The sequence below is a fragment of the Neodiprion virginianus genome, chromosome 6, assembly GCF_021901495.1.
Source record: "Neodiprion virginianus isolate iyNeoVirg1 chromosome 6, iyNeoVirg1.1, whole genome shotgun sequence".
In the NCBI taxonomy this organism is placed as follows: domain Eukaryota; kingdom Metazoa; phylum Arthropoda; class Insecta; order Hymenoptera; family Diprionidae; genus Neodiprion; species Neodiprion virginianus.
In genome coordinates this window covers 14826993-14852826 of record NC_060882.1, presented here as the reverse complement: position 1 = coordinate 14852826, position 25834 = coordinate 14826993, and the positions used below count along the sequence as shown (strand labels likewise).

The window sequence follows — 25834 nt, the reverse complement described above, 5'->3', positions numbered from 1 at the left end:
CTGATTACGATACTGTATGGCAATCCTTGACTATCTTCTTAGATTGCGTGATACATGTATAAGGCCATTTTAATGCCCAAGTGATACAAGCATTGTTAATCGTCACTAGGCGTCTGCTACAACGCTGCATGACAATTTCTGCTGTTCGCAGGGTAGTAATTAGTACTAAAGTAGCGAACCAGTCTAGTCAATAAGCACCTTTTTTACGATTTTCAATTACAGTTCTCCTAAAAATATGGTTGAGGTGTCATTCGATTCAGAATCGCATCAAGTAACTTTTTGAGAAAATTCAAGATCCGCAACAAAAAATTACAAAGGTTGTAAGCAATTGAGTAACACAAAAGGGTTTTTGTTTTTCGTGAATATCACGAAAACTATTGCAGATATCGCAAATGTAAACAAAGATTCATAAGGAGCAAGTAATTTCCTACAGGAAAGTCTAAACTTCCGGAACTCTACCACCAATATTTATAATTTTAATCTGGAGGTAAAAATAGCGCTGAAAACGGACGGTGTGATGACCGTGCGCTCGGCACGATTCGCTCATATTTACAACAAAAAATCTTTTAACCCATTAAATATGAATATGCAGGGACGAAAAAAATTCAGGTACCATTTAGACACATGAATGAACAATAATCCGTAAAAAAACAATTTTCCGTGATTTTTCAATTAATCATGCTCTTGTTAATCAAGTCGTTTTTATAATTTGTGAATCAACATAAAAACCCCTGTCATATTCCAACTAAGACCAGAAAGATTTTTTAACTTTTGGAATTCTTTCTTCAAAGGGTTTGAAGGAGATCCCCATTTGTAAACTTTTTCAATTTCGATTTTTCATGTTTTAATCAAAAATTTAAAGAATGAAAATTTTTAAAAATCAAACAGAGCTACCAAAAAACTTTTTTTCAAAATGTTTCGATTATTTCAGTTTCTAATCATTGAAAAATATACAAAAATAATTAAAATTTTTTTTTACTTTGATTCTTTAAAATATTGTTATAAACAAGTGCAATGTTTATGAGATTATCGAAAATTTGTTTTTGACGAATAGATAGTCGATAAAAGCAATGATTCTTAGGAAAAAAATCCTTTCATAAAACTAATTCCCTATAATTTTAAAACGCATTTTTTAACTAACACCTTTTTTTCGTCGCTGAAAATTAATGCTAAGAAACCATTATTTCTTTAAAAATCATTATTATCAGTGCTCTTTCATATTCTGACAAAAAACGATTTCTTGTCCATATCCTTATTGTTCATTTAATAAACAATCTGTTATAAACAAATGAACATCCGTACTATATTTTTCTTCATGTACTACCAAAAAACACGAAAACAACCCTGCACAACTTTTTGATGAAAATACTTTTTTCCCATTTTTTACATCATTTCAAATATTCTCATGTCCTCGAGGTAGCCATTTTTTTCAAGCTAACCATAACTTTCAGATACCAAGTATTAAATGAAGTATAGTGAGTATTCAAAAAGTTTACAAATGGGGATCTCCTTCAGGTTCTTAGTTTGAAAATGACAGGAGTTTTTATGTTGATTCACAAATTATAGAAACGACTTGATTAACAAGAGCATGATTAATTGAAAAATTGGGGAAAATTATTTTTTTAAGGATCAGTGTTCATTTATATGTCTAAATGGTACCTGAATTTTTTCGTTCCTGCATATTCATACTTAATGGGTTAAAAGATTTTTTGTTGTAAATATGAACGAATCGTACCGAGCGCACGGTCGTCACATCATCCGTTTTCAGCCCTATTTTTACCTCCAGATTAAAATTATAAATATTGGTGGTAGAATTCCGGGAGTTGGGATTTTCCCGTAGGAAATTTCCTGCTCTTTATGAATCTTTTTTTATATTTGCGATATCTGAAATAGTTTTCGTGATATTCGCGAAAAACGAAAACCCTTTTTTGTTACTTAATTCTTTATACCATTTGTAATTTTTTGTTGCGGATCTTGAATTTTCTAAAAAAGTACCTAGACGCGATTCCGATTCGAATGACACCTCAACCATATTTTTAGAAAAACTGTAACTGAAAGTCGTAAAAAAAGGTGCTTGTTGACTAGACTAAACGTTGTCAATCGAATGTGGCTCGCGTTGCCACGCTATTGGTCGAATCAAGCTAACGCGCGACGTCTTTTTTCCCGGACGAAAAGCGTCTGCTGCTGAGCTGTATGGCGATTCTTCCCATTCATATGGGTACTAATTGCTAAGCGAATAGTATCGCGTGCCAAATAAAAGGCTAGCAGTGCCAGTTCGATTTCATTCTCTAACGGTCGAAATACAAGTATTTCTCATTCTTGTGGGAACAGTGTGAAGAAGAGCATCAAAATGGATCACTTGTTAGCTGAGTGGGGCTTGGAACACATCGTATCCCTTCTCAAAGGTGAGTACAGCACTGTTATTATTTTATCATCAATTATCAAGGTACGCAAGTGCTTAATTTCGTATTTCCTTTTTCGAATACGATCCGCAGTTCCTAGTTTAAAATTTATAGTTTAAAAGTTTTTTTTTTTCTTATTCACCGTACACCTCGAACACAACATTCATTATATTTCCACAAGCATATTAACTCACTAATTCGTGCAGCTATCTTGAATCCCTAATAGACGTACCATTATTCATATGTGCACCCTAATAGGATATACAAGTCTCATATACCTATGTATACGTATATATGCAGTTCTATTAGAGTAGGATCTATAGATCTCTTCACTTTGCTGTACACATATTATAGGTACAAACACAAAGCTGTGCCAATTTCTTTGTTAGTATATTCAATTGAGCTTTCCACGGGTAAGTTTGTAAAATAATGTATACATATGTACATTTTCAGTATAGTAAAACATGTGCATTTATATTATCGTATGCTGCGCGAAAAATATACAATGTACAATACAATTATACAAAATAATCGTCCGATTTTTTCTTAACTATCGATTTTTTCCTGTATGAATCGTAAAATTTACTGATTGTATATTTTTCGTATATTTGTATATACATAGCTCATTCGCGGAATGTAATGAATATTGGTGTTTCCAGTTTGCTGGCCTCTTTGCATGTTGATTCTTTTGCCTCTGTTTGTTATGTGAATACTTTGCGAATACTATTTGATCGACGTATAGTTTTCATACATTGTCTTGAAATTACACTTTTGTTTTCATATTTATCAGTCATTATCTGCATGATTTTGTCAATTTCTTATTTACTTTCAATTGCTTGTGTTATTTTCCAATTCAGCTGCGGGAATATCCCTATCCGATTTCCCGACCCTAAAATTCGACGACCTCAAACACGTTTTAACGAATGTCAACGATTTCGTATACTTCTTCGAAAAACTAGAAGGGTGACGTAAGATTAATTCAGAACCGCAGGTACTACTAATCCTCCTTATCCTCTCATACTTTTATACGCTACTCCTTACTGTCGTTGCTGAGTTATCCTATAAATAGGTGATTTTATCATTTCATACGTCTATATACTTAGGTATAATTGTAAAAAATATAAAAACGCACTGAATGTTCATTGCATGTGAGGTGGCATATCCATCGTCGTAATATTTGCATACGTCATGCTGTACGAATAATTGATGTTCCACAGAATAAGATAATGTACTTAATTGAAGGTGCATTTATTTGAGTGTGTTATTCATATTATTGTCAGATTAACCAGAGGGTGGCAAAGTGGAGCGCTGGAAGCCTTCCATCCTTTCATTTTGAAAATTGTTCGTTAACCGACTCAATAATAGACCCGCAGAATTTTGATACACTGCCAGGTACACGAGTCATGCTCATATTTTTATATATATGATACACTGTGATTCAGAATTCGCGACGAATGTTTCACAATGTCAATCCTTGAAGTTGAAAATGATGAAATGAAGAAATTGAAACGGAATCTTGGATCTTAATTTTGATGAGGATTGGAAAAAAATTGAGAAAAATTATTATGATTGGTATTGTTTTTTTTTTCAATTAAAAAAATAGTCGCCTTTCAGAGGAATTGTTTTTTTTTTATCTCAATTTTGACAACAAGTGAGCCTGTGAAAGATTCGTCAAGAATTCGGAATCACCCTGTTTAGTTGAGATAGATAGCTGCAGATCCACATTATTTTTCGGGTTGATTTCGAGATACTTGATATTGTTTTTTTTTTTCTATGTAGACTTAAGCGAGTTAATATGTACAGGGCTAGAGCCCACTATTGTAATGCAGGAAAATATTGCAACAAATGCAGTACCCAATTCTGAAGGTCTAGAGTTATCGCAAAAGACTACCAGTAAATCTCCCACTCTTCTGGAACTAAAATCAGTTGAACAGCGTGAAAAACAAATACCCTGTACAAGCGGCACAATAAGTATCGCAGCTACTGATTCGGCACAATCGACGTCAAATTCCGACCCGGTCAAAAGATTGGTATGTTTTCACAGACCTTATCAAAAATATCCAATTAGGTATCTACAATTGCAGAATAATGTTCACCTTTCTAAAGGGAGACGCTGGACGCTTTATATTTATCAATCAATATTCCCCTTATATAACGTTATGGTATTTACCTCGAATATGCCGAAATTATTACGTCCTACGGAATCGATATTCGTACAACAATTGTACGCCGTTCATAGATGGTTTTAAATTTAATTTTGGAATTGTTACAGTCTGCTTTACATACCAATTTTTATAGGATCTACAAACATTATTGCAAAAGGACAGCGATGGAAAAGCTATTTTAATGGTGTACCGTAAAACAGGATATTTAACATCACGCCTTCGAAATCTCTTGGTTCAAAAAATAATTAAATGCAAACAAGACGAAGCCTTTGAAGATATTTCGATTGGTGAAGTACTTCCTGAGTTCAGGTACATTGAATTGTTAACCACGGTATATTTTTTAATTCGGGTGTCATTGCAATGTAGGTATATGGGGTAGTCCACCACTCCTGAAACGAATTCTTGTATACCGATTCTCCTATAGATTGAGCAGTCTAAAATGTGCATTACTCTAGATTTCTTGTATGGCATTTTGCGGAGATGAGGGATTTTCACGTGTTTATACAGGCTACATGACGTACGAAAAGACTGATCTGGGCAAATCCATATAAATACAATTTTATATTGACAGAATTACAACAGATGAATTTAAAAGCTGGGCAAAAGAAATCCACGAAGTTTTTCCTACTGAATCCATAGCAACGTATTACATCCCTTATGCAAAAGTACAAGGACAGCGTATCTGTGCATCCGGAAAGCTCTGGGAACATTTCCACTACACCAAAACTTTATTGCATAAGCGTGGCCTGTTACGCAATAAGCGCAAAGATAAATACACCAAGCCGGAAGTAAACGTCGAAGAAACATGCGAAATTACAGGTGCTTTGATTTAAATAATGATTAATTTTTTGCACCATTACTGACATAATTTTTCTGGGTGAGTGATACGTCTAGATGTATTTTATAAATTGTTGTAGATGAGGATAATGATAAACTTAGCTGGCTGAAAACTTATATTGAACCGTGGGGTCACGTGGTGGAATATTAGGACAGAACTTATCACATCAGAAGGCGCAATTTAATCAAAGATAATACATCCGTTGCGGATTATATAAAAACGTACCGCTGCTTGCGGCAAGAGCTGGGAGCTGAATTGGTATGGATCAATTGGAAAGCCAAAACGTTAATCCGATCTATATCTATTATATTACGCGAAGATCTATATATATATATACACCTATATTTTATCTATATATATATATATATATATGAACTGCACACATAACAACTATAAATATCGAATGAATTTTCAGATACATCGTGATTTTGAAAAACTTTATCCTGGAAAAAGTGATTCGCTGCTCAACAGATGGGATGCTATTCGCACACGGCTTTCTGAATTATTACAGGGTCCCCGCAAACCGAAAGGTTTGGATAACGAACTGCTGGTTAATAAACTGAAAACGTTGAGTCCTGGTAAGTAATGTATCTAAATGGTACGTGGACAGTAAAATTAGTCAAGTGTGGAATTAAAAGTCTGTATAGAATCACTATACGATGCAGGTGTATACACATACATAGGTATAATAAGCGGGGAATTTCACTTCAAATCGTCGAAGAAATGACTTGGTATGTCTCTTATATCGATTCACACTCTTTTTTACATGAAATATATAATATAAAACCATTAGATACGTATTTTGGTGTTCGTCTGAATTTTCTTTTTCAATTTGGAAGGTCGATTTAGCGTGGAATTCGCCAAAGAGCATATTATTAGAAATATTTGCAGAGAATCAAGATGCCCTGATATTATACCTTCTACCAACATTGGTTAAAGCGACACAAATTAAATACCAGCCAGTGACCAAGAAACGAAAAATCGCGGATTCAGAAAGCAGTTGCAACAGCGTAGGAAAAGGACGAAACAAAAAACCGTCAACCTTGGAGTCACAGGAAGCATTTGTTTTACATGTCTATGTAAGTATATTGCTGCGCGCGAAAGGGTACATTCCAACGTCATGGCACAAGCATTTGTGACGTTTACCGGGACATGGAATGTTACTGAATTTACACACGAGTGCTTCTTATGAATTTGGCTATAATGTGTGTGTAACTCACAAATTTGAGGCAGTTGATTTTTACATGTCATTTATAACTAATGATTACTTTGATTATTAATTTTCATTTATAACGGGTTACAGAATGCTGCGTCCGTGGAGCCGGCAATAGCTAATAAAAAGGCACAGCTACTACAGCAAGGACTAACGGCGCAACCCCACATAGTGCTTGTCGGACCGCTGGATAATATTCAAGCCAGCTATGTAGTGGTAGATGATGTCAGGTACACGACGACGTCTCCGCTGAGGGCACTAGATCTTACCTTTAAAACATTTTACGCTACCGATTGCCAGTATCCAATCCATGCGTTTCACATTTGGCTCTTCATTCAGAAGGTAGCATATGACATCACAAACACGGGTGACAAATTTGGTACCAATATAAATACCCTCATTGGAGAAGTGCTCTCTTATAATCAAGCCCTCTAGATTAACATACCGTAATGTCGTGCTTTGTGTGCCAGTGTATATTTCCTAGTAACTCCGAACTACTTCGGCACATAAGACTTTCACATCCAGCGTCCACTGTATTTAGATGTAACGAAGATTCTTGTCGGCGTGGTTTTTCTTTATTTAATTTATTCCGTAAACACAGACATAGAACACATTTTTTGGCAAGTACGCCTTCCTCGTCTTTAACAGTGCCCAATAACTTTCCTTCAGTCAGTAGCCTAGAAGGTACGATCGATCAATATAACGATTCAAATTCCACATCAAAGATTGATTCAAAAAATTTCGACTTCCAGTCACAGTGTGCGTCGAACGAATTAGGTGATGATAGTATTGCGGAGGTATTGCATGCGTTAGACAATTCAGACTGTTCATCCAGAACGTCTGATGATGAAGAACCCGATTTGATAGTACCTTCAAATTCTGTCACTCCTAGTATATCTACGGACACACTCACAGAGAAATTATGTAAATATTTAATGGAACAAACAAGTCATTTCGTAAGCAAGTTATACAATTTGTCCGATTTACCAAGAAAGAGAGTACAGTTCATAGTAGAGGAAGTCACTAACCTAGCCAATGGAAGTGCTGCATATGTGGTACGAGACCATGTACTAAGTCGTTTGAAAGCTCTGAATGAAAATCCTGAAAATTTATCCGAAATAACTGCTTTGTTCGATAAACTCGCAAATCCATTCAAAAATTTCGAAACTGAGTACTTTCGTTTCAAATACTTTATTTCATCTGGAAACTTAATTCTACCGGAACAAGTTCTACTTGGTCAAAGAAATGAATATAGAGAAGAGAACGGTGTACAAAAATTGATACATATTCCTGTCACTGCCGAGTTCGTACCCATTCGCCAAGTATTCAAAAAGTTTTTTGAGATGCCAAACGTGTTTCGGGACACGATGAATTACCTTCAACGTCTTCACGAAAATTCGGACATAATTTCAAATTTTGTGCAAGGCTCATTTTGGAAAGAGAAAATGTCAGCATTTGAAAATAAAATTGTTTTACCTCTGTTCTTATACTTTGATGATTATGAAAATAACAATCCTCTCGGGAGCCATGCTGGAATAGGAAAGTGTGGTGCTGTGTATCTGAGTATACCTTGTTTGCCAGCTGAATATCAATCGAAACTTGAAAATATTTTCTTATTCATTCTATTCAATACCATTGACAGAAAAGTGTTCAAAAACAAAATAATTTTTTCTCGAGCTATTGATGAACTTAAATTTCTTAGAGCACAGGGTATAACGGTGTCTACTCCAATTGGAAATATACACATGTACTTTGAATTGGCATTAATATTAGGTGACAATCTTGGTATGCATGGGATGTTGGGCTTCGTGGAGTGCTTCCGAGCGAACTTTCCGTGTAGGTTTTGTTTGGTTCATAGAGATCAAATCAACAGCACTTTTGATGAACGATCCTGCGCCTTGCGAGATATTTGTAATTATGACTATGGTTTGACATTAAATGATGTAAGTCGTACAGGAATCGTGGAGGAATGTGTTTTTCACGAACTAGGTAATTTTCATTCAACTCGCAACAGATCTGTAGATCCAATGCATGATCTTGGTGAAGGTATATGTCCACGTGACGTTTCAAAGGTATTACATTACTTCGTATGTGTTGTCAAATTATTTACCTTGGAAGAACTCAATTCGAGAATTAATGGATTCCATTATAGTTTTCACGACAAATCAAACAAACCACCTGAAATCACTCTCGCACGTTTGAAGAGCGGTTCTTTGTCGATGAGTTCTTCAGAAATGTTCATCTTTGTTCGAAATTTACCACTTATTATCGGTGATTTAGTTCCGGAAGGAAATATACACTGGCAAATAATCATACAATTAAAAGCCATAATTGAAATTATTTTGAGCAAAGCACACCAACCGACAACACATGATTATTTGGAAACATTGATCACTGAATATTTGACACTAGTTTCCGAATTGTTTCCGAATTCTCTGACACCAAAACACCACTTCCTACTTCATTACCCTCGGATTAATGCTCAAATGGGTCTATTATGGAAACTGGCTTCAATGCGGTACGAAAGTAAGCATAGAGAGGGAAAAATCACATCTCACGTTTCGATCAGTCGGGTTAATGTTTGTAGAACCATAGCTATTAAACATCAACTTCAACTAAATCATCGGTTAATGAATTATGTTCCCTACGCTGAATATGCCCATGGCCTGACGCGGAATGACCTTTTGACCAAGTTACCTAACTATGCAGATTTTTGTCCCGCATTGCCATTAAATAACAGTCAAGATGTGAATGTTACTGAATGGATAGAATTTTCAGGCCAACGGTTGAAGACTAATTCGGTATTAGTGAGCGCTTCCAAAACTGGTCCGAAATTTTTTATTATTAAAACTATTTTCCTGGAAAAAGAAAATCAAGTTGTTCTGGTGGCTAAAACTTTAGAACAATGCTTTTTCGATGTACATTATCAAGCCTATAAGGTTATACCTACAGATGAAGATTCATGGTGTTGTACTACATGGTCACAGTTTCGGTATGCATTTCGAATATCGCATATAGTTGCGACAAATAACAGCAGTTCCTATGTTATAAAGAACTGGTATTAGTTTTTAAAAATAGTATAAGTATTGCAAACACGTACCTGCATAGTATATACACATATACAGCTTGTTCAATAGATAATGGTTCTATTTTGGACGCATCGGACTTTTTTGTAAATAAACCCTACGCCAAAAAAATTGTATTTTGATCTCTGCCTTCACTTCCTCAAATTTATATAAGAGAAAATATAACATTCTTAAGCATATGTTAATACAAGTTTTGTTTTTGTCTACAACGATAACGCTTGCGATTGGAAACACGTCAAGAAATAAATTTTCTAACTAAATATTTGCTGATATATGTTTCAATTGAAACTTCTGATAATTATGGAATATACATCGATCGAATATTTGTTTAGACTTGGATGACTAAATTTTGGATAATATGAATAGTGAAAAATGGTAATTACTAGACCGATTAATAATATCTATTCGAAGAATATCAATCATCACTCTACGTATATGAGGAAATACTCCACATACATATAGCAAATCTTACTATCACCAGAAATGTGTTGTCTCATATATTATTGACGTAGATATTGCCATGCAACGTAAAGTATAGTCACAAGGTGTGGGTACGAATAGTTCACCATTGGAAGGCAATTGCTGCAAGTGAGAGACGTATTAAGTCACATACTTATATACTGTGTAATGACATACACTACTGCGAAGTTTATCCTATCAAACCAGTGAATGATGCTAATCAAATATGTTACCATTCCTTCACAGTTCTACATCTCGGTAAAGTACGCATTGTACACTTTCAGATACTCATTCAAGTGATGTCTGATGTCTTGCAATGCATCGTTTGCCATACATATAAGGACAATCCGCTAAAAACCTTGATGGAAATATGGCTGCGCGTGTATGTCATATGTTACCAGAATATTTATGTGTCCCTCAACTGCCATACAAATTTGGGTAATGAAAACCTAGATTTCGGGCTTACAATACCCGAAAATCGAACTCAATTTCTCTCAGTGTAGTTTACGAATTATTGTGTATAAGTAAGGTGGCGACTAGCGCACGTAGAAGTAAGACATCACCTAGATTTAATAACGATCGCGGTTAGCGCGTCGATTACGATCTCGATTACGTTTTTGTCTAGCGGTCTATGATTAAGTGACGATTAGCGTCGTAGTTAGTAGAGGACGATCGCGGGCAGCGCATCGAGTCAAAATTTTGTTTTTGGTTTTTGTGAGTTAGGGTATTATTAAGACAGCGACTAGCGCACGTAGGCCGTAGCGGTCTTCTAGATCTATTCATTTTTTTTCATTATTTTGTTTGTTCTTTCTTTTTTTTTGGTTAAATCTAAGCATTTGTATTTGGAATCGCGAAGAACGACTTTCGCAGTATTATTATTATTTTTATTTTTTTTGTATTATCGCTGGCGAGAAATATATTACTGGCATTTTATAGTGATTTGGCCAAACCACGTGTTGGCGTACGTGTGTTGTATCTCTCTCTACCCAAAAATTACCCCTCCCCTTTCCGCGGTACTGAGCTATCGAGTATATGGTCGCGGTATTTCGCATTACCGATTTCGAGGCGTGTTAATCACGCCAGGCGCCCAACAAATTTTGCGATATTGTTTTAGGTCCAGGGTACATCGTGGACGCCGATTTATTGTGCGCGCGGTAAGTTCTCGATCATTTTCTCCGAGTGACCGAAGAGCGAGAAAAATCCACGTCACAATGTATAACCATAGAGAGTTTGCAGCAGGACGGCTTATAGGTGCTCGAGGAAAAGAAAAAGGAGACGAATTGTGGAAGGCACTGTGAAAAAATTAATAAAAAAAAAAAAAATGATGGCAGGGACGACGGGTAGTAACGACGTTTGCCAGCGACAAGCGCACGGCATTTGCGGCTCGATCACGTGGCCTACCAACCACGTGATCTGGTCGTGGGGCTGGCGAAAGGACCCCATCTCGCCCCAGTCCGACGCGTACCGTCCGAGAGTGCGAGCGAGGAGGCGAGTGCAACCCACGGTTGAGTGGAGGGATCGCGACCCTCCACCTCAACGGTGCCTGTGTGGCCGGGGATTCTCTGTGTGGGAGCCGTGAGTGTGTTTGTATGCGTTCTGTGTGAACAAGGAGTGGGACGCATTTACTGTAAGCGGGCGGGAGGCCGCATGGCGACGACGCCATTTTGTGAGACCACAACGGGACGGACTGTAGCAGAATTTTCAACCTCTCTCTTTCTGGCCAATTCTACGGCGAAGCCGAAATATTTTCCTTGTGAAATGTAATGCTACTATTAAAGTTATTTCCTCTCCAATCTCTAAAATAGAGCGAACTCTTTACGTGCAAACCCCCCCCCCCCCCCCGATCCTTCCGCCTAAGAGTCATTCAGGAGTAAGTGTACATAATAATAATGATAAAAGCTCTCTTTAAAAGCACTAACAAGGGAATTGAACTCCTTAGGGTTTGAGAAAACACAAATTCAGTGGCAGAAAGTGAGTAAACTTCGAAAACTTCCTTATAAAAACGTTGATTTTTTGAACACTGTTTATTTGCAGTTAGTATAATTTACTTATAGATGAAACCATAATAGGTGAATTTTTTTATTCTCATTCACCAAGTTTCTACCAGAACTGAAATGAAAGCTTTGAAACGAGACTGAAAGCTTTGTGACGGTGGAAACTCCATTTTTGAAGAACAGTTCTTATGGCATTTTTCAGGTTTGGAAGGATATAAAAACTCGAGTCAGAGCCAAAGCTGTAAGCCTTAAAAATGCCCGCATCAAAACTGGCAATTTTCCTATGGATAATAATACGCTATCGGAAGAAGATTTGATGATCCTCGGATTGATAGGACCTGCTGCAAGGGAAGGGTGCAGGGTCCCTGATTCGGTGCCTGAAGAGATGGTATGTAATGAGAACATGAAATACAAAAACTGCTTACAGAAGATATTCTTTTAGATAGATTATATACCGAGTACAAGACGAGATCAAAATTGTGGCAAATAATTTGAAAAATATGCGTGAATGAACGATAATAACCGATAGTATTAAAGTAAGTTAAATTTAACGCTGAATAAAGGAACTCATTTATGTCGGATCAACTGCTCTAGCTCAGCCCCCATAAATGGTATACAAATTAATCCCTTCCATTTAAATGATTGAAAAGCCAAACATGTTTATTCATTTACATATTTCAGTCTGCAATTACACAACTGCGGGAAGCAGACGAGTCAGTTTTAAACGAGATACCTACTCATATATCAGTATTTGAAGAATACAATATAGTGTCGACAAGCACCACAATTGGTAAGCGTATGTCCCGAGCAGCCACGTGTATTACTAACAATAATGATGTATGATATGATGTTGTGGCAACGTGTTTTATTCGTAGAATCAGACACGGCAATAGGACAGGAGGAGGAACACACCATCCAAGAAGCTGATGAATTGAAGAACCTTGCAGAACCTGAAACATTGGTAGAAGTTGTCTGCAGTGGTGATGGCATAGCATCATCATCGCACACACCCATCATGTCACACCCATCATTGCAGCAGACAACCCCAAAGATAAAAAAAGCCACACACCCTGTCAGAGCCGTTCGCAGGAAGAAAAACAAAAGAAGAGATGATGTCTTTAAGACGGTTGTAGAAATGCAACAAAAGCAGAACGAAATACTTGAGGTATTTCTGTTTAAACTGTATATGAATAAATCGATCTGCAAATTATTATGCCAGTGGAATTGTGCAAACGTTTGTACTTATATGTTTTAGAGAATGTCACAGGCGATGGTAATGTCTGCAAATAACGAAGCCAAACGACTGGAGCTGGAGAAAGAGAAATTAGAAGTAAAGAGGCAGATATGCCAGGCTCTAAATTCAATAGCGGTAGCGATGACAGGATTCCATTAATCTCCATCATTCCTTATTAAAATTTTTTTTTTTTTATATGAAACTTTATGTATGATTTCTTACACACGGACGTGGTTTTGTTTTTAAGAATTTTTTCCTGTGACATGCTCAGAAATTGAGATGTAAAATAAAAACGCCGAATGAGTTCAGGTTAAATAAAGTTTTTAATTTTTTTGAACGCCCATCTTTTTTGGCAGGTTATGCACATTTTTTTGTTCGTTTTTTCTTAAATTCCGTAGGCTTGCCGGAAACCTTAAAACATAGTCAGCTGCAGAGTAAATCACAAAAGTTACTTTTCATAGCGAAAAATCGATGAAAGACAGTAGACTCTAAGGAAGCAATACAAATTTAAACTCACACGCTTCTTCTCATTCAAAACAATTCAAATTATATACAATTTTCGTCATATACAGGACATCTCAACGCTAGAGATATGGTATAAGACATATATATATATATCTATCAAGTCTCACCACATACATACAGTAATGCTCAAAAGTATTTTGAAAATATAAAATTCGTCATCACTTTGATCAATCGTTTCTCTTACTTTTCTTTATTTCAACTTCATTTTCGAGTAATCGAGAGATCATTTTTAACAACTATATAGAACATCGAATTTGTTTCAACAAATAATATTATTGATTTTTGTAGTTTATTCTTGCATGCGATTAACTCAATTACTATGTTTGTCAAAATACTTTTGGGCGCTACTGTATTTCATATGATTTTCCGGATTCTTCACGAAGTCACATATACACCGCCAACTACAAGTGCATAAAGTTGTCTCGGATAAGTTGCTGTTGTACACGGCGTCCCTCAGCAAGGCGTGCTCTTCCTTCAAGAGGTTCAGCAATACAAGGTCCGGGTGCTGGCATAGCATTAGCTTGTGCGACATCTTCCTAGGCGAACTCTTCAAATGGTATTCGATAATGCAACTCCATATTATGCAACATGGCACAAGCGTTGATTATTCTTCCCGCCATATCAGGCTTGTACATTGATAAACATTGCTGAAGCAGAAAAATGTATAAAATGACCATGAGAATTGTGGTGTCGTGCAGGTAAGAGAGAACAAGAGACGTTAATCGCTTGGCGGCTTTATTTTGACTGATGAGTTCTTCACACCTTACAAGCTTCTCACACCACACCACACACACATACACACACATTTATACATACACCACGCACTCTCTCATACTCACACCGCGTCCTCACGTACACTACACATTTTACCTCACCTTACAACGCAATGAAAGACGAAATCGCGATTGCACGGGATCGACAGCCTGCACAATATTCTGACGCTAAATATCGTCACTGACGCAGTTACTGCGCCAATTTGAGATGGTACAGAATCGCGTCGTACGCAATATATAACGCTTCCGAAGCTATGTCGACTTCGCGTCGGACGGTGTTCGATTGCGCCTAGTACAGAATCGACCTCCTGGATGTGGAGCGGTAAGCGTTGCTGATATTCTCGCGATCTTATTTCGAGAGCAATTGAGCGAGGGCTTGTCCGAGAAAGGATGGCCGTTTGTAATTTGGTTGTCAGAAAATCCTCGCCAATCATTTACCGATTCTTTCGTTTGGTGACCGTAGCCTGAGTTGCGCGTAATAAAGCAGAGCCAACTTCGGGTGATCGAGAAGGTCGAGTGGAGCCACGTGTTGAGCCGAGGCACTATTGTCTCAAATTTGAGTGAAACCAAATTCCGTTACGAGGGGTCACGTCAAATCAGTACGATAAAATATCATTTCTCGTGTAGGTCGCGAGCCGTCGAAAGGGAAGCGTTCGAATTCGCGAACCGCGTCGCGATGTCACGGAGAAAGTTGAGCTCGGGTGCATGTAGATTACAATTTTTTTTGTAGAGGACAGTTGCGGGTAACGCGGCGAGCCCCTTTTTCGTTTGGGCTTTTGTATTATTAGTTAGTAATAAGGTGGCGATTGGCGTCCGTAGGCATGTGCAATTTTTTTTTTTTGATTTATTACCGATCGCGGTCAGCGTGTCGGTCGGGATTGCGGTTCCGTTTTCGTCGAGAAGTTTATTATTAAGTTGGCGATCAGCGCCATTCCGTAGAGGACGATCGCGGGCAGCGCGTCGGGTCCAATTTTGTTTTTAGTTTTTGTGAGTTAGCGTTTATTCTTAAGGCAGTGACTGGCGCACGTAGGCCGTAGAGGTCTTCTAGATCTACTAATTTTTTTTTGTTCTTTCTTGTCTTTTTGTTAAACCCAAGTATTGGTATTTGGAATCGCGAAGAGCGACTTTTGGAGTATCATTTCTTTTGTTTTGTATTATCGCTGGCTGGAAATATATTGTAACGTTCTCAAATGTAACGAAAATAAATATGGATCCGTGAGTTTGATTATCAAGCCAAAATCAAAGGCGTAAATGAAGTGTCGTGAAATAACTTTAATTGCAAGATATGTGTTTCTCGTTTTAAGTCTGAAACAAGACTGTTTTTACAATAATGTTGGTTGACGTAGCAACCTTATTCTTTTGAAAGACTTAAGAGGTTTATAAACGTCTTTTATCTATGATGACTACTAGATCATTGAAAAGGGGGCAAAACGGGTGATTTCACCCTTTGTAACACTACTCCCCCCCGACGGGGACAACGAGCTTCTACGAAACAATTGCTAATGAATATCGATCTTTCCATCACCTTTACAGGCAATGAAGTCGACTGGAGATGTCTATCTAACATAACCATCTGAGCGAAATGCTGAAAATAATAGCAATAACGATCTGGGTCCTGATACATCAAATCTAAGAGATTAATTCCAGCTACGTCTCGATATTCCTCAAGAGGTTCTAAAAGTGTACAGACCTGGCGATCTGCTAAAAACCTCTTGGTGAAAGTTGTTTTTCCGCATCCGATATTCCCTTCAATTATGATCATAAGCGGTCGAGTTTTACTCAAATGAATTCCAAAAGGCAGATTCTTCTCCCAATCGATGACCGACTGTAAACAAGGTCAAGTCGATCACAGTCGTCAAGGGTGTACGTTTGGAGATCTAACCTCCAAGGATGTTCTTGGTCTTGAAGAGACTGTTCCAGGTTGATCTTCTTCAAATGGAGAAAGACGATCCAAGTGAACCACTTTCTGACGCGAATGAGAAGATCTTCGGATTCTAAAAACAACATCATTCATCCGGTTGACCGCTAAGTAAGGGCCTTCCCAATTTCTTTGTAGTTTGGGACATCGTCCTTTGTCTTCGGAGTTGAAAAAGCTAGACAAAATCTCCAAAATTGAATTTTAAATCTCTGGCTCGAATATCATAACGAGTTTTTAATTTGTCTGAAGCCATAGAAATTCTACTCCTAGCAAAGTGATGAATTCCCTCTAAACGTTGCTGTAATAAAAAGGCATGATCTGTTTGATGCTGTCCTTGCACAGGAACAGGGCCTTTCTCTAAATCTGACGGAACTCGAAGATTTCTTCCAGTGAGCATGAGGGCCGGCGTCTGCTTTGTCGTCTCATGAATCGCAGATCTGTAAGATAAGAGAAAAAGAGGGATCCAGGAGACCCAGTCTCTCTGATTCTGCTCTACGAAGGACGACAAATACTGTAGGAAGGTTCGATTCAGACGCTCTATCATGCCGTGAGATTGCGGATGCAAAGGAGTCGTACGAGTTTTTCTAACCCCTAAAATCTGAGTAACCTCTTTAATTAAGGTTGACTCAAAATTTCGGCCTTGATCAGTATGAAGTTTTAGAGGAACTCCGTGTCTACAAATAAACTCTTTAACGAATGCCTGTGCTACAGTGGAGGCTTCTTGATTAGCGAGAGGAACCACTTCAGGCCACTTAGTAAAATTATCAGCAATAACCAAAGCATATTTATTTCCAAAATGGGTTATCGGGAGAGGTCCGAGAATGTCCATCGGTATCCTTTCGAATGGAGCTCCCACGTTGTGAATTTAGAGAGAGCTTTATCCTTTCGCCCGAGTTCCTTTCTTTGCCGTGCAGATTCGACATCTTCGGCACCAATCTTCAACGTCCGTCCGGCAACGGGGCCAAAAGTAGAAGTTGCGAATTCTGCCCAGAGTTTTATTGGAAGTGAAGTGTCCGCCTGCAGGAGAATCATGATGAAGAGCAAGAATCTCCGGAACTCGTGTCCTGGGAACCAAAAGTTGCCACCTGATTTCTTTCAAGTCTGCAGATTCCCATTTTCGGTATAAAATTCCATCAATTGAAAGGATAGAGTCCCATTGAACCCAATAAATTTTCAAATCTGGCTCGGCTAAAAATATATCCAGCCAGTCCGGACGAGTTTCCGTTTCCTTCCAGGACACTTGAGTCAAAGTGTCGTCCTCTTGTGATTTTCTCCATTCCTCCTGGTTATTTTCGAGAGAAATCTTCTGTATTAAAACAGGAAACAGGGTTTCGGTTTTTCTCTAATCGTGCACACTGTTTACACTCTGACATTTCTTCGCAGGGTCTTCGAGAGAGAGCATCGGCGTTTCCATGATGAATTCCTGCTCGATGACGAATGTCAAAATCGTACTGTCCGAGCCTTTCTAACCATCTAGCTACCTGACCTTCGGGTGATTTGAACGAAAGTAACCACCTACGAGAAGCATGGTCTGTTCGTATCGAAAATCTCCTACCGTACAGATAATGATGAAAATGAACTACGGTCTTAACAACAGCTGAAAGTTCTCTACGAGTGACACAATAATTCCTCTCGGTTTTACTCAGAACTCTGCTGAAATAACTTATCACTGTCTCTTGACCTCCCTGAATGTGTGACAGAACCCCATCTATTCCTGAAAGAGGGGCATCCGTATCTAAAATGAAAGGAAGTTCGACCTCGGGGTAAGCTAAAATCGGCGAAGAAATATGATTTTCTTTCAATTTCTTGAAAGATTCTTCGCATTCCGGGGTCCAGTCAAAAGGAATCTTGATTCCGGTCAAGTGATGGAAAGGTTTAGCTATACTACCGAAATCTTTTGCAAATCTTCTGTAATACGTACAAAGGCCTAAAAAGCATTGAATTTTTTCTTTATTCTTAGGTGTCGGCCAAGAAGAAACCTTCTCTATTTTGGATGGGTCGGTCTTCACACCTTGTGCTGAGACGATATGTCCGAGGAAGACTACTTTTTTCTGGAACAAATGGCATTTTTTCGGGCTCATTTTTAGGCCTGCTTGCTTCAGCCTGGCGAAAACTTGTTTGGGATTTTGAACTTCTTCAAAGTTCTTGCCAAAGACGATTATACCGTCTAAATAAACAAGGCAAATTTTGCCATTGAGCCCATGGAGAACAGCCTCCATCATTCGTTCAAAGGTAGCCGGGGCATTACTTAAACCAAATGGCATAACCTTGGACTGCCATAATCCTCCTAAACCCGTAACAAAAGCTGTTTTTTCTTTATCTAGAGGATCCTTTTCGACCTGCCAGTATCCGCTCTGACGATCTATGGTGCTGAACCAAGTTGCACCAACTATCAGGTCGAGTGTCTCGTCGATTCTGGGTAGAGGGTAAGAATCTTTCTTCGTTATATCATTCAGCTTCCTGTAATCGATACAAAATCGTTCGGATCCGTCCTTTTTGTTAACAAGGACGATTGGTGAGGCCCAGGGACTAGACGATGGTTCAATCACATCGTTCATTAACATGTCTTCCACAAGCTTCTTCACCTCTTCTCGGGCGTTGAGAGCGAGTCTTCGAGGAGCTTGTTTTATTGGTGAATTCTCTCCGACGTCGATCTTGTGCTTGACGGAAGTACGTCGGCCTTTATCACCACTATCTTTGGCGAAAGAATCTATAAACTCTAGCAGAAGAGATTTAAACGATTCTAACTGAGCTAAATTCAATGAAATCGAAGATTTCTCAACAAGGCCCTGTAATGTAAAGGAAAGTGTTGTTGAAAATCATCGTCTGAAAGTTCTATTTCCTGAATTCTAGGAGTCCAATAAATTGCATTCCTATTCGTACAAAGAGTTATTTTGCGATTGTGTGAAGCTAGTGAATTTCTCTTAGTCGAGATAACACAGTTATGAGCTGTGAGAAAGTCTATTCCCAAAATACCTTCATCCTCTATATCTGCTATAAAAACCTTATGTGGAGAGTCGATACACCCAAAAAGGTTAATTTGGACAGTAACCTGTCTTAAAACCAGGGTCGTCTCTCCAGTGGCTGTTCGCAGGGATAAAGAGGGAACAATCTGGTCATCGGATTTACAGAGATCCGATCGAACTACGGTTACTTCCGCGCCGGTGTCTATCACCCAAAGACAATCGACGCCATTTACAGTACCGTGCGCGTAGAGACCAGACTATCGTAGACTTCTAATTAAAAACTGTTCTCCAAGAGGGCTTCCACTGTTAACAATCTGCGATGATTTTCGCCCCGACAAATCATCTGAAATTAGTTTTTTGGACGAGTTCCTGTTGAAGAGCTCGACTGAGGATTTGCTTCCCCTATTTCTATATCTTTCTTACGCCATTTATAAGAGTTCGGATTCGAACTCTGCATTGATTCTCCAATAATTTTTTTAATCAGAAAACAACGGTTGGCGTCATGTTCTATTTTTTTATAAAATATACAAGTCAAGCCGGTTTGATTTGTCATAACCGCGTTCTTAATTCCACGCTTGTTTTTCTGGTCTTAAAAAGAACCACGATTTCTTTGTTCAAAATTAATATTGATATTTTTATTTCTATAATTTTGAGGCTTTGACTCTTCCGAGTGCTCAAAACCTCGTCTGAGGTGTTTTTGTACACCTCAATCCGCCGAAGCTTGCTCAACCCGAAATATTGTTTTCGCATTGCCTCCACCTCAAGGGCTTTGGCCGTTGCCTATCGTAGAGAAGTGAGACCCGATGTCCCAACGGCCATTTTGATTTTTGGATTACTAATTGCGTTCCGAAAAGCTTAGGTCGCTAACAAGTTACGAGAAGGCTCGTGGCGTGATCGCGTACGCGAGTCGGACCATGTCGGACGCGGAACGGAAGTATTCCACAACCGAGCAGGAATGCCTCGCGGTGATATGAGCCTTCAAGAAGTTTAGAGCATACTTTGAAGGTTATCACTTCACCGTGATAACCGACCACGCGAGTTCAAAGTGGTTGCGGGAATTGAGAAATCCGACGGGTCGATTACCTGGGTGGGCGCTCGATTTGCTCGAATATGATTGCGAGATCAAACATCGAAAAGGGGCGATGCACCATATGCCTGATGCATTATCGCGGATGTACGAAGACGAAGAGGGGACTGAGCAGCTGGTCGCCCTCGACGTTTCTGGGGACGACAGACTAGGGACAGAGCGTGAAGCCGCCTGGGAAGCCGTTGTCGATCCCTGGTATCATCATCGCGTCCAGGACGTCCTAGACTACCCACACAAGTTCCGGACTTGGTCAGTAGTCCAGGGGTGTCTGTACCATCTACGGGCGGACCCCTTGGTTAAACGGATACTAGCGGACTTGGCGCCGTGGAAATTAGTGCTTCCGAGGAAGCAGCGGTCGCGTATTTTCACCGAAGTCCACGAAGACCCCCAGGCAGGGCATTTGGGTGTCGAGAAGACCCACGCGCGAGCGAAAGCTGATTACTACTGGTCCGGGCTGCGAGCGCTGCCAAGAGTGCAAGGTGTAGCAGGTGCCACCGGCGGGCCTTATGGGTCGACGGGTCGTCGACACGCCCTGTACCGTAGTTGCGGCGGACGTCATGGGTCCATTTCCTCGAAGTCGGGCTGGTTTCGAGTACCTTTTAGTTTTCGAAGATCTGTTTACCCGATGGGTGGAGTTAGCGCCTTTGCGAAAATCAAAAGCGAAGAATATTCTTATCGCACTGGAAGATCTCGTGCTGTCCCGATGGGGTACCCCGGAGGTGCTCCTGACGGATAACGGCACGGAATTCGCGAATGAGGCTGTCGCCGAACTATGCGTCGCGTACAATATTACCCACGCCAAGGTACTATCGTAACACGCGCAAGCCGATGCCGTAGAAAGGGTGAATCGCGTCATAAAGACGATGATCGTAGCGTACATCAAGGCCGATCATCGGGACTGGGATGCACACCTTCACGAGTTCCGATTTGCGTACAATACCGCCGTGCTCAGCTCACTGAGTCAGTCCCGCGTTTTTAAACTTGGGTAGCGATCCCAAACCCCGGACGCAGTTGCGTCGGCTCGTGGAAGGTCCCGCGGAAATCCCCGTTACCCATCCCGAAGTGTGGGGGGACCAAATGTCGAAGTAAGATGAATTGCGTGACCTGGTGACCAAACACCTCGAAGAGGCCACGAGCGACAGGCCCAGTATTATAACCAAGGGCACCGGGATATCCGTTTCGCAGTTGGGGATAGGGTGTGGAAGCAAAACCGAGTTCTGTCGTCCGCAGCCCAACAGGTAGCTGCAAAATTAGCCCCCAAATTCGCCGGTCCGTTTCGCGTGGCGAGGGTTATCTCACCCGTCGTGTACGAACTAGAGAATAGCGAAGGACGGGGTCTCGGTAGGCACCACGTCAAGGATTTAAAGCGGTACGTGGAGTCTGAGGCACTCGCGCATAGGAACAGTGAGGGGTAAACAGGCTTCTCAGGGAGAGGAGAGGAGTGACAGGCGATAGCTACGATCCTGACTGACTCTTCCCCATAGTTGGTGGCGGAGTAGAGAGGGCAGACGACGACGTCCATGCGGTCCGGGACCTGCTGCGGTGGGCCAGGATCCCGCGCCCACCAGCAAGAGCCGGCTACGATGGGGACCACCCCGCGCCCCCGAACTGGCGGCAGTGGCTGCCCCCGGCGGAGTGCTGGAACTGCTGGTGGCGGCGGTACGACTATCGGGATTGCGAGGAGGAGTTGGGGCTGTTTTGCCGCAGGTGCTGGTGGCCGGGCTGTGCCAAGCCCTCCTGCCCGAGCTGCTACGACCAGCCAAGCCGACCGGGCAGGTGCTCCCTTCCCCCGCCACCTGCCGTCCTGGCAATCCCCCCCCTAATGACGCTGGTAGTCCCGCTGTTCCCCGTCGCGAGGGAGACGCCGTTCCCGCCATCCTCGATTGCGAGGGAGACGCCGGTCCCGCCATCCCCGATAGCGAGGGAGGATGCCCCGCCGACCACCGCCCCCCCCCCCCCCCCACTCGCGAGGGCCGACAAGTTCATCGGGGAAGCAGAGGCCCTGCAACGGCGGATAATAGCGTCCGCGATTGGCCGGGGCCGGGATCGAGGCCGGCCGGGACGACGTGGCTAGGCCATGCGAACATATTTTTTTTTTCTCTTTTCTCTACCATGGGAATAAAGATTGATTTAACGAATATAAAGGGCATCCGTTTTCTTTCCTAGATCCCAGGTGGCAGGCTTTGAGAAAAATCTCAGGTCTGGTGGCGAAGTAGAGGGCTTCCCTAGACAACCTTGACGTGAGGAAGGGGATCAGTTGAGCTCGCGAAGAATCCCGAAGGACATTCGAGTGGGCATCTGGCCATACGGAAGAGAAGAGTTTTTTGTTGTTTTATCGTCCTCTGTGGAGGGGGTTCTCGGTGAGTACCGCGCAATAGCGTGTGGTTATTTCGAGCTTGCGGTCACCTCGCGAAGTTCGGCTCGCGGGATGCAGCGCTGGCGCTCTGGCACCCCACGTTCCGTCTGGGGGGGGGGGGTTGTAGCGTGGTCTTTCGGTTAGGCCTGCCCGTTACAAGAGACTCCCTGAACCCTGGGCGGGATCCAGGAATCGGAGTTTCGAAAATCGAGTCGCGAAATAATCCCAGAGAGCGCCAGACCTGGAGTCACGCACCCGGGCTTCGACAGGGATGAAATAGCGCATGACGAACAAGATATTACAGGCTTTGGTTGTGTTTTTCATTTTTTTTGAGTGCACCAGCTACCCTCCAGCGAACAACTCCGACGCCGAACATCTTTCGAGGCAAGGCGAAACCGCGGAGATCTCGCGGGAAGGACACCGAGGCCGCGGAGGGGGAGGCAACGGAGATCCCTGCAGCGCGGGAATCCAAGGCGGACGCGATTCCCGCTGGCGGCCGGCGCGCCACAGCCTCCCTGTGATGGAGCTGTAACATTTCTAATGAAATGTAACAGTTTATATCCTCTCGTAGGAACATGCCGGGGATCATTTAAATGAGTGCAAAATTTATCATGCAGCGTGGCCCGCCTTATGCGCTTGGCTTTCTTATCGGCAGCAGTGCTCAAATTACGCGATTATGCACTTCATATGCACTGTCGCCGAGCCCGGCGAGAGGCTGTGTGAGCAGTCTCAATACTGCATCCAGGCGTAACGCACGTCTAATTTAATATAATATAACGTTAACGCTTCCTTTTACCATTTGTTGTTATCAATTACCATTCAATTTCTCTTTTTGAATAAACATATAAATACATATATAATCGTTGCGCAATAATTTGCATGACAAATTTGGCGATCCTGCCAGGATCCGGTTTAAACCAACGAACGCGGCGCGCGTATCAAACGGCCGGATCATAGTGACGAACTTTGGAAGTGAGTGCATAAGCCCAATAAATTCACGCGCGAACCTTCGGCTACGCGTTTATAAGTAATTATTACGAATTGTACCTAGCAAGGGATAGAGTGAAAGACCGCCTTGCGTAGACAATCAAGGACTGCGTGTAGACCGCTTGATAACCAGGGACTGAGTGTAGACCGCCTGATTCTACACTGGACAATTCCCATAGTAAACTTGTGTATTTATTGGAAAGGAAGCAAGTATAAAATTCTGCACTCCTTAGATACAATAAACTTCGCGTTTAAACCGTCTAAGTAAAGTGAAGTGAGAATAAGGACACTCAGACTCGAACCGCTCTTATATTCTTGCCCCCGGTGCCTGTCAGAGACTCCAGGACATCGAAGCCTCGTACCGACGGCTACCACGATCTTCGAGTGTGATGCTTCACACCTCAATTTGGCTACTCCTAGCGTAAGTACAAGCATTTTGTTACTTACTCGAGTCACCATAAACTTATCGAAGGACAAATCGTGATCGAAATTGAGAATTTGATGGTCAAACTTGAATCATTCAAATAAATAAAGTCAAAGCGTGACTCAAGGTAAATTTTAAAAAAAAAAGAGAGGCAAAGTATAGACGTACGCTGTGAGAGAGCGCGCTGCGGCCCAAAGTATAGTTGTACGCTGTAGGAGAGAGAAAGAGGGGCGAAGTATAGTCGTGCGCTGTGAGTGAGAGAGACCGCTGCTGCCGTCTCCCACCCCAAGCGCTGAGACAGAGAGAGAGAGCGCGCGCACACGCTGGAATAGAGAGAGAGAGAGAGAGGGAGATCGCGCGCACTATAGCAAACGAGCACTATAGCCAAAAAGTGTCGGTTTTTTGGTGTCGTTTTTTTCCGCCTAGCCCCTACGGTGAACGAGCGATAAGGAACTTCGTTCCAAAAATAAATTCACAATGGACGTGAACGAAAACAATGACCGGAGATCGGCAGTACCTCCCACTATTGTTGAGACTGCAGAAGATGGACAATCCGTCACTTCTGAATCCCGGTTTGAGGAGAGATTTTGGGATTTGACGAACCAAATGACTCAGCTTGTGAATAGGCTACGAGAAGCCACCGAACGTAATGATTTAACGGCAATGGGCAGATACCGTCTTGGTCTAGAGCAATTAAACGGAGAGAGGTTAACTGCGCGTCAACTTGCTCGCCGCGAAGATTTGCCTATAGAAGAGGTTACCCGTTTTATTCAATTGAGAAATCAAGAACGCCGTGAACACGACTTCATTCGTCGCAATAATGTAGAAATAAATCGAAACTCTGAAACAGTTCCGCGTCCCGAAGACACGCTTGAAAGCGTCACCAACCAAATGTTTCAGGAAATGCAACAACCGAATAACCAATTAACCGAAGAAAACCGTCAAGAGGAAGCTCTTGCAAATAGTAATACCAATTGAGAAGCAATCAATAACTATTATCGCTTAACAACTAGCGATGATCCGAATGTTTCTAATATTTTGAGACCGCCCGGAAACCATACCGGAGCGATACCGCGAATTCAACTAGATACCGCGCGTCTCGTTGAATCAGAGGTGGAAGGTCCTACTCAGATAGCTCCCTCAACCATAACAAACCCACCACGTTACTCGGCATTATACGGGCTCGCTCAAAACCGATTGCTGCCACCGACACCGCGCATCAATGAGGTAGGCTCCCCAGCAAATTCAGACTCGGACCATCAAGGTATAAATGCGATGCCAATACCGATCCTTCACCAAAATCGCTCATTAGAAAACGACCGATTCTCCACCGCGCGAGCCAATGTAAACCATGATATCTTGTCGGATACGGATTCGACACTGCAACGCGTTCTCGAGGAAAGCCGA

The 25834-nt window shown here is 41.2% G+C and overlaps 1 protein-coding gene and 1 long non-coding RNA gene across 2 annotated transcripts; both read left to right on the top strand.

Annotated features, from left to right (window-relative positions):
• The first annotated feature begins 3698 nt into the window (after positions 1-3698).
• LOC124307437 (uncharacterized) lies at positions 3699-5255 on the top strand. Its single transcript, XR_006908821.1, has 3 exons — positions 3699-3794; positions 4701-4876; positions 5139-5255. It is a non-coding gene; the product is annotated as an uncharacterized LOC124307437 (long non-coding RNA).
• Positions 5256-5372: 117 nt separating this feature from the next.
• On the top strand, positions 5373-7116 carry LOC124307463 (uncharacterized). The gene is made up of 5 exons (XM_046769117.1): positions 5373-5386; positions 5561-5663; positions 5821-5983; positions 6297-6484; positions 6709-7116. Exons 1-5 carry the CDS (start codon positions 5373-5375, stop codon positions 7051-7053), a joined length of 813 nt encoding a protein of 270 aa, XP_046625073.1. The 3' UTR covers positions 7054-7116.
• The last annotated feature ends 18718 nt before the right edge of the window (positions 7117-25834 follow it).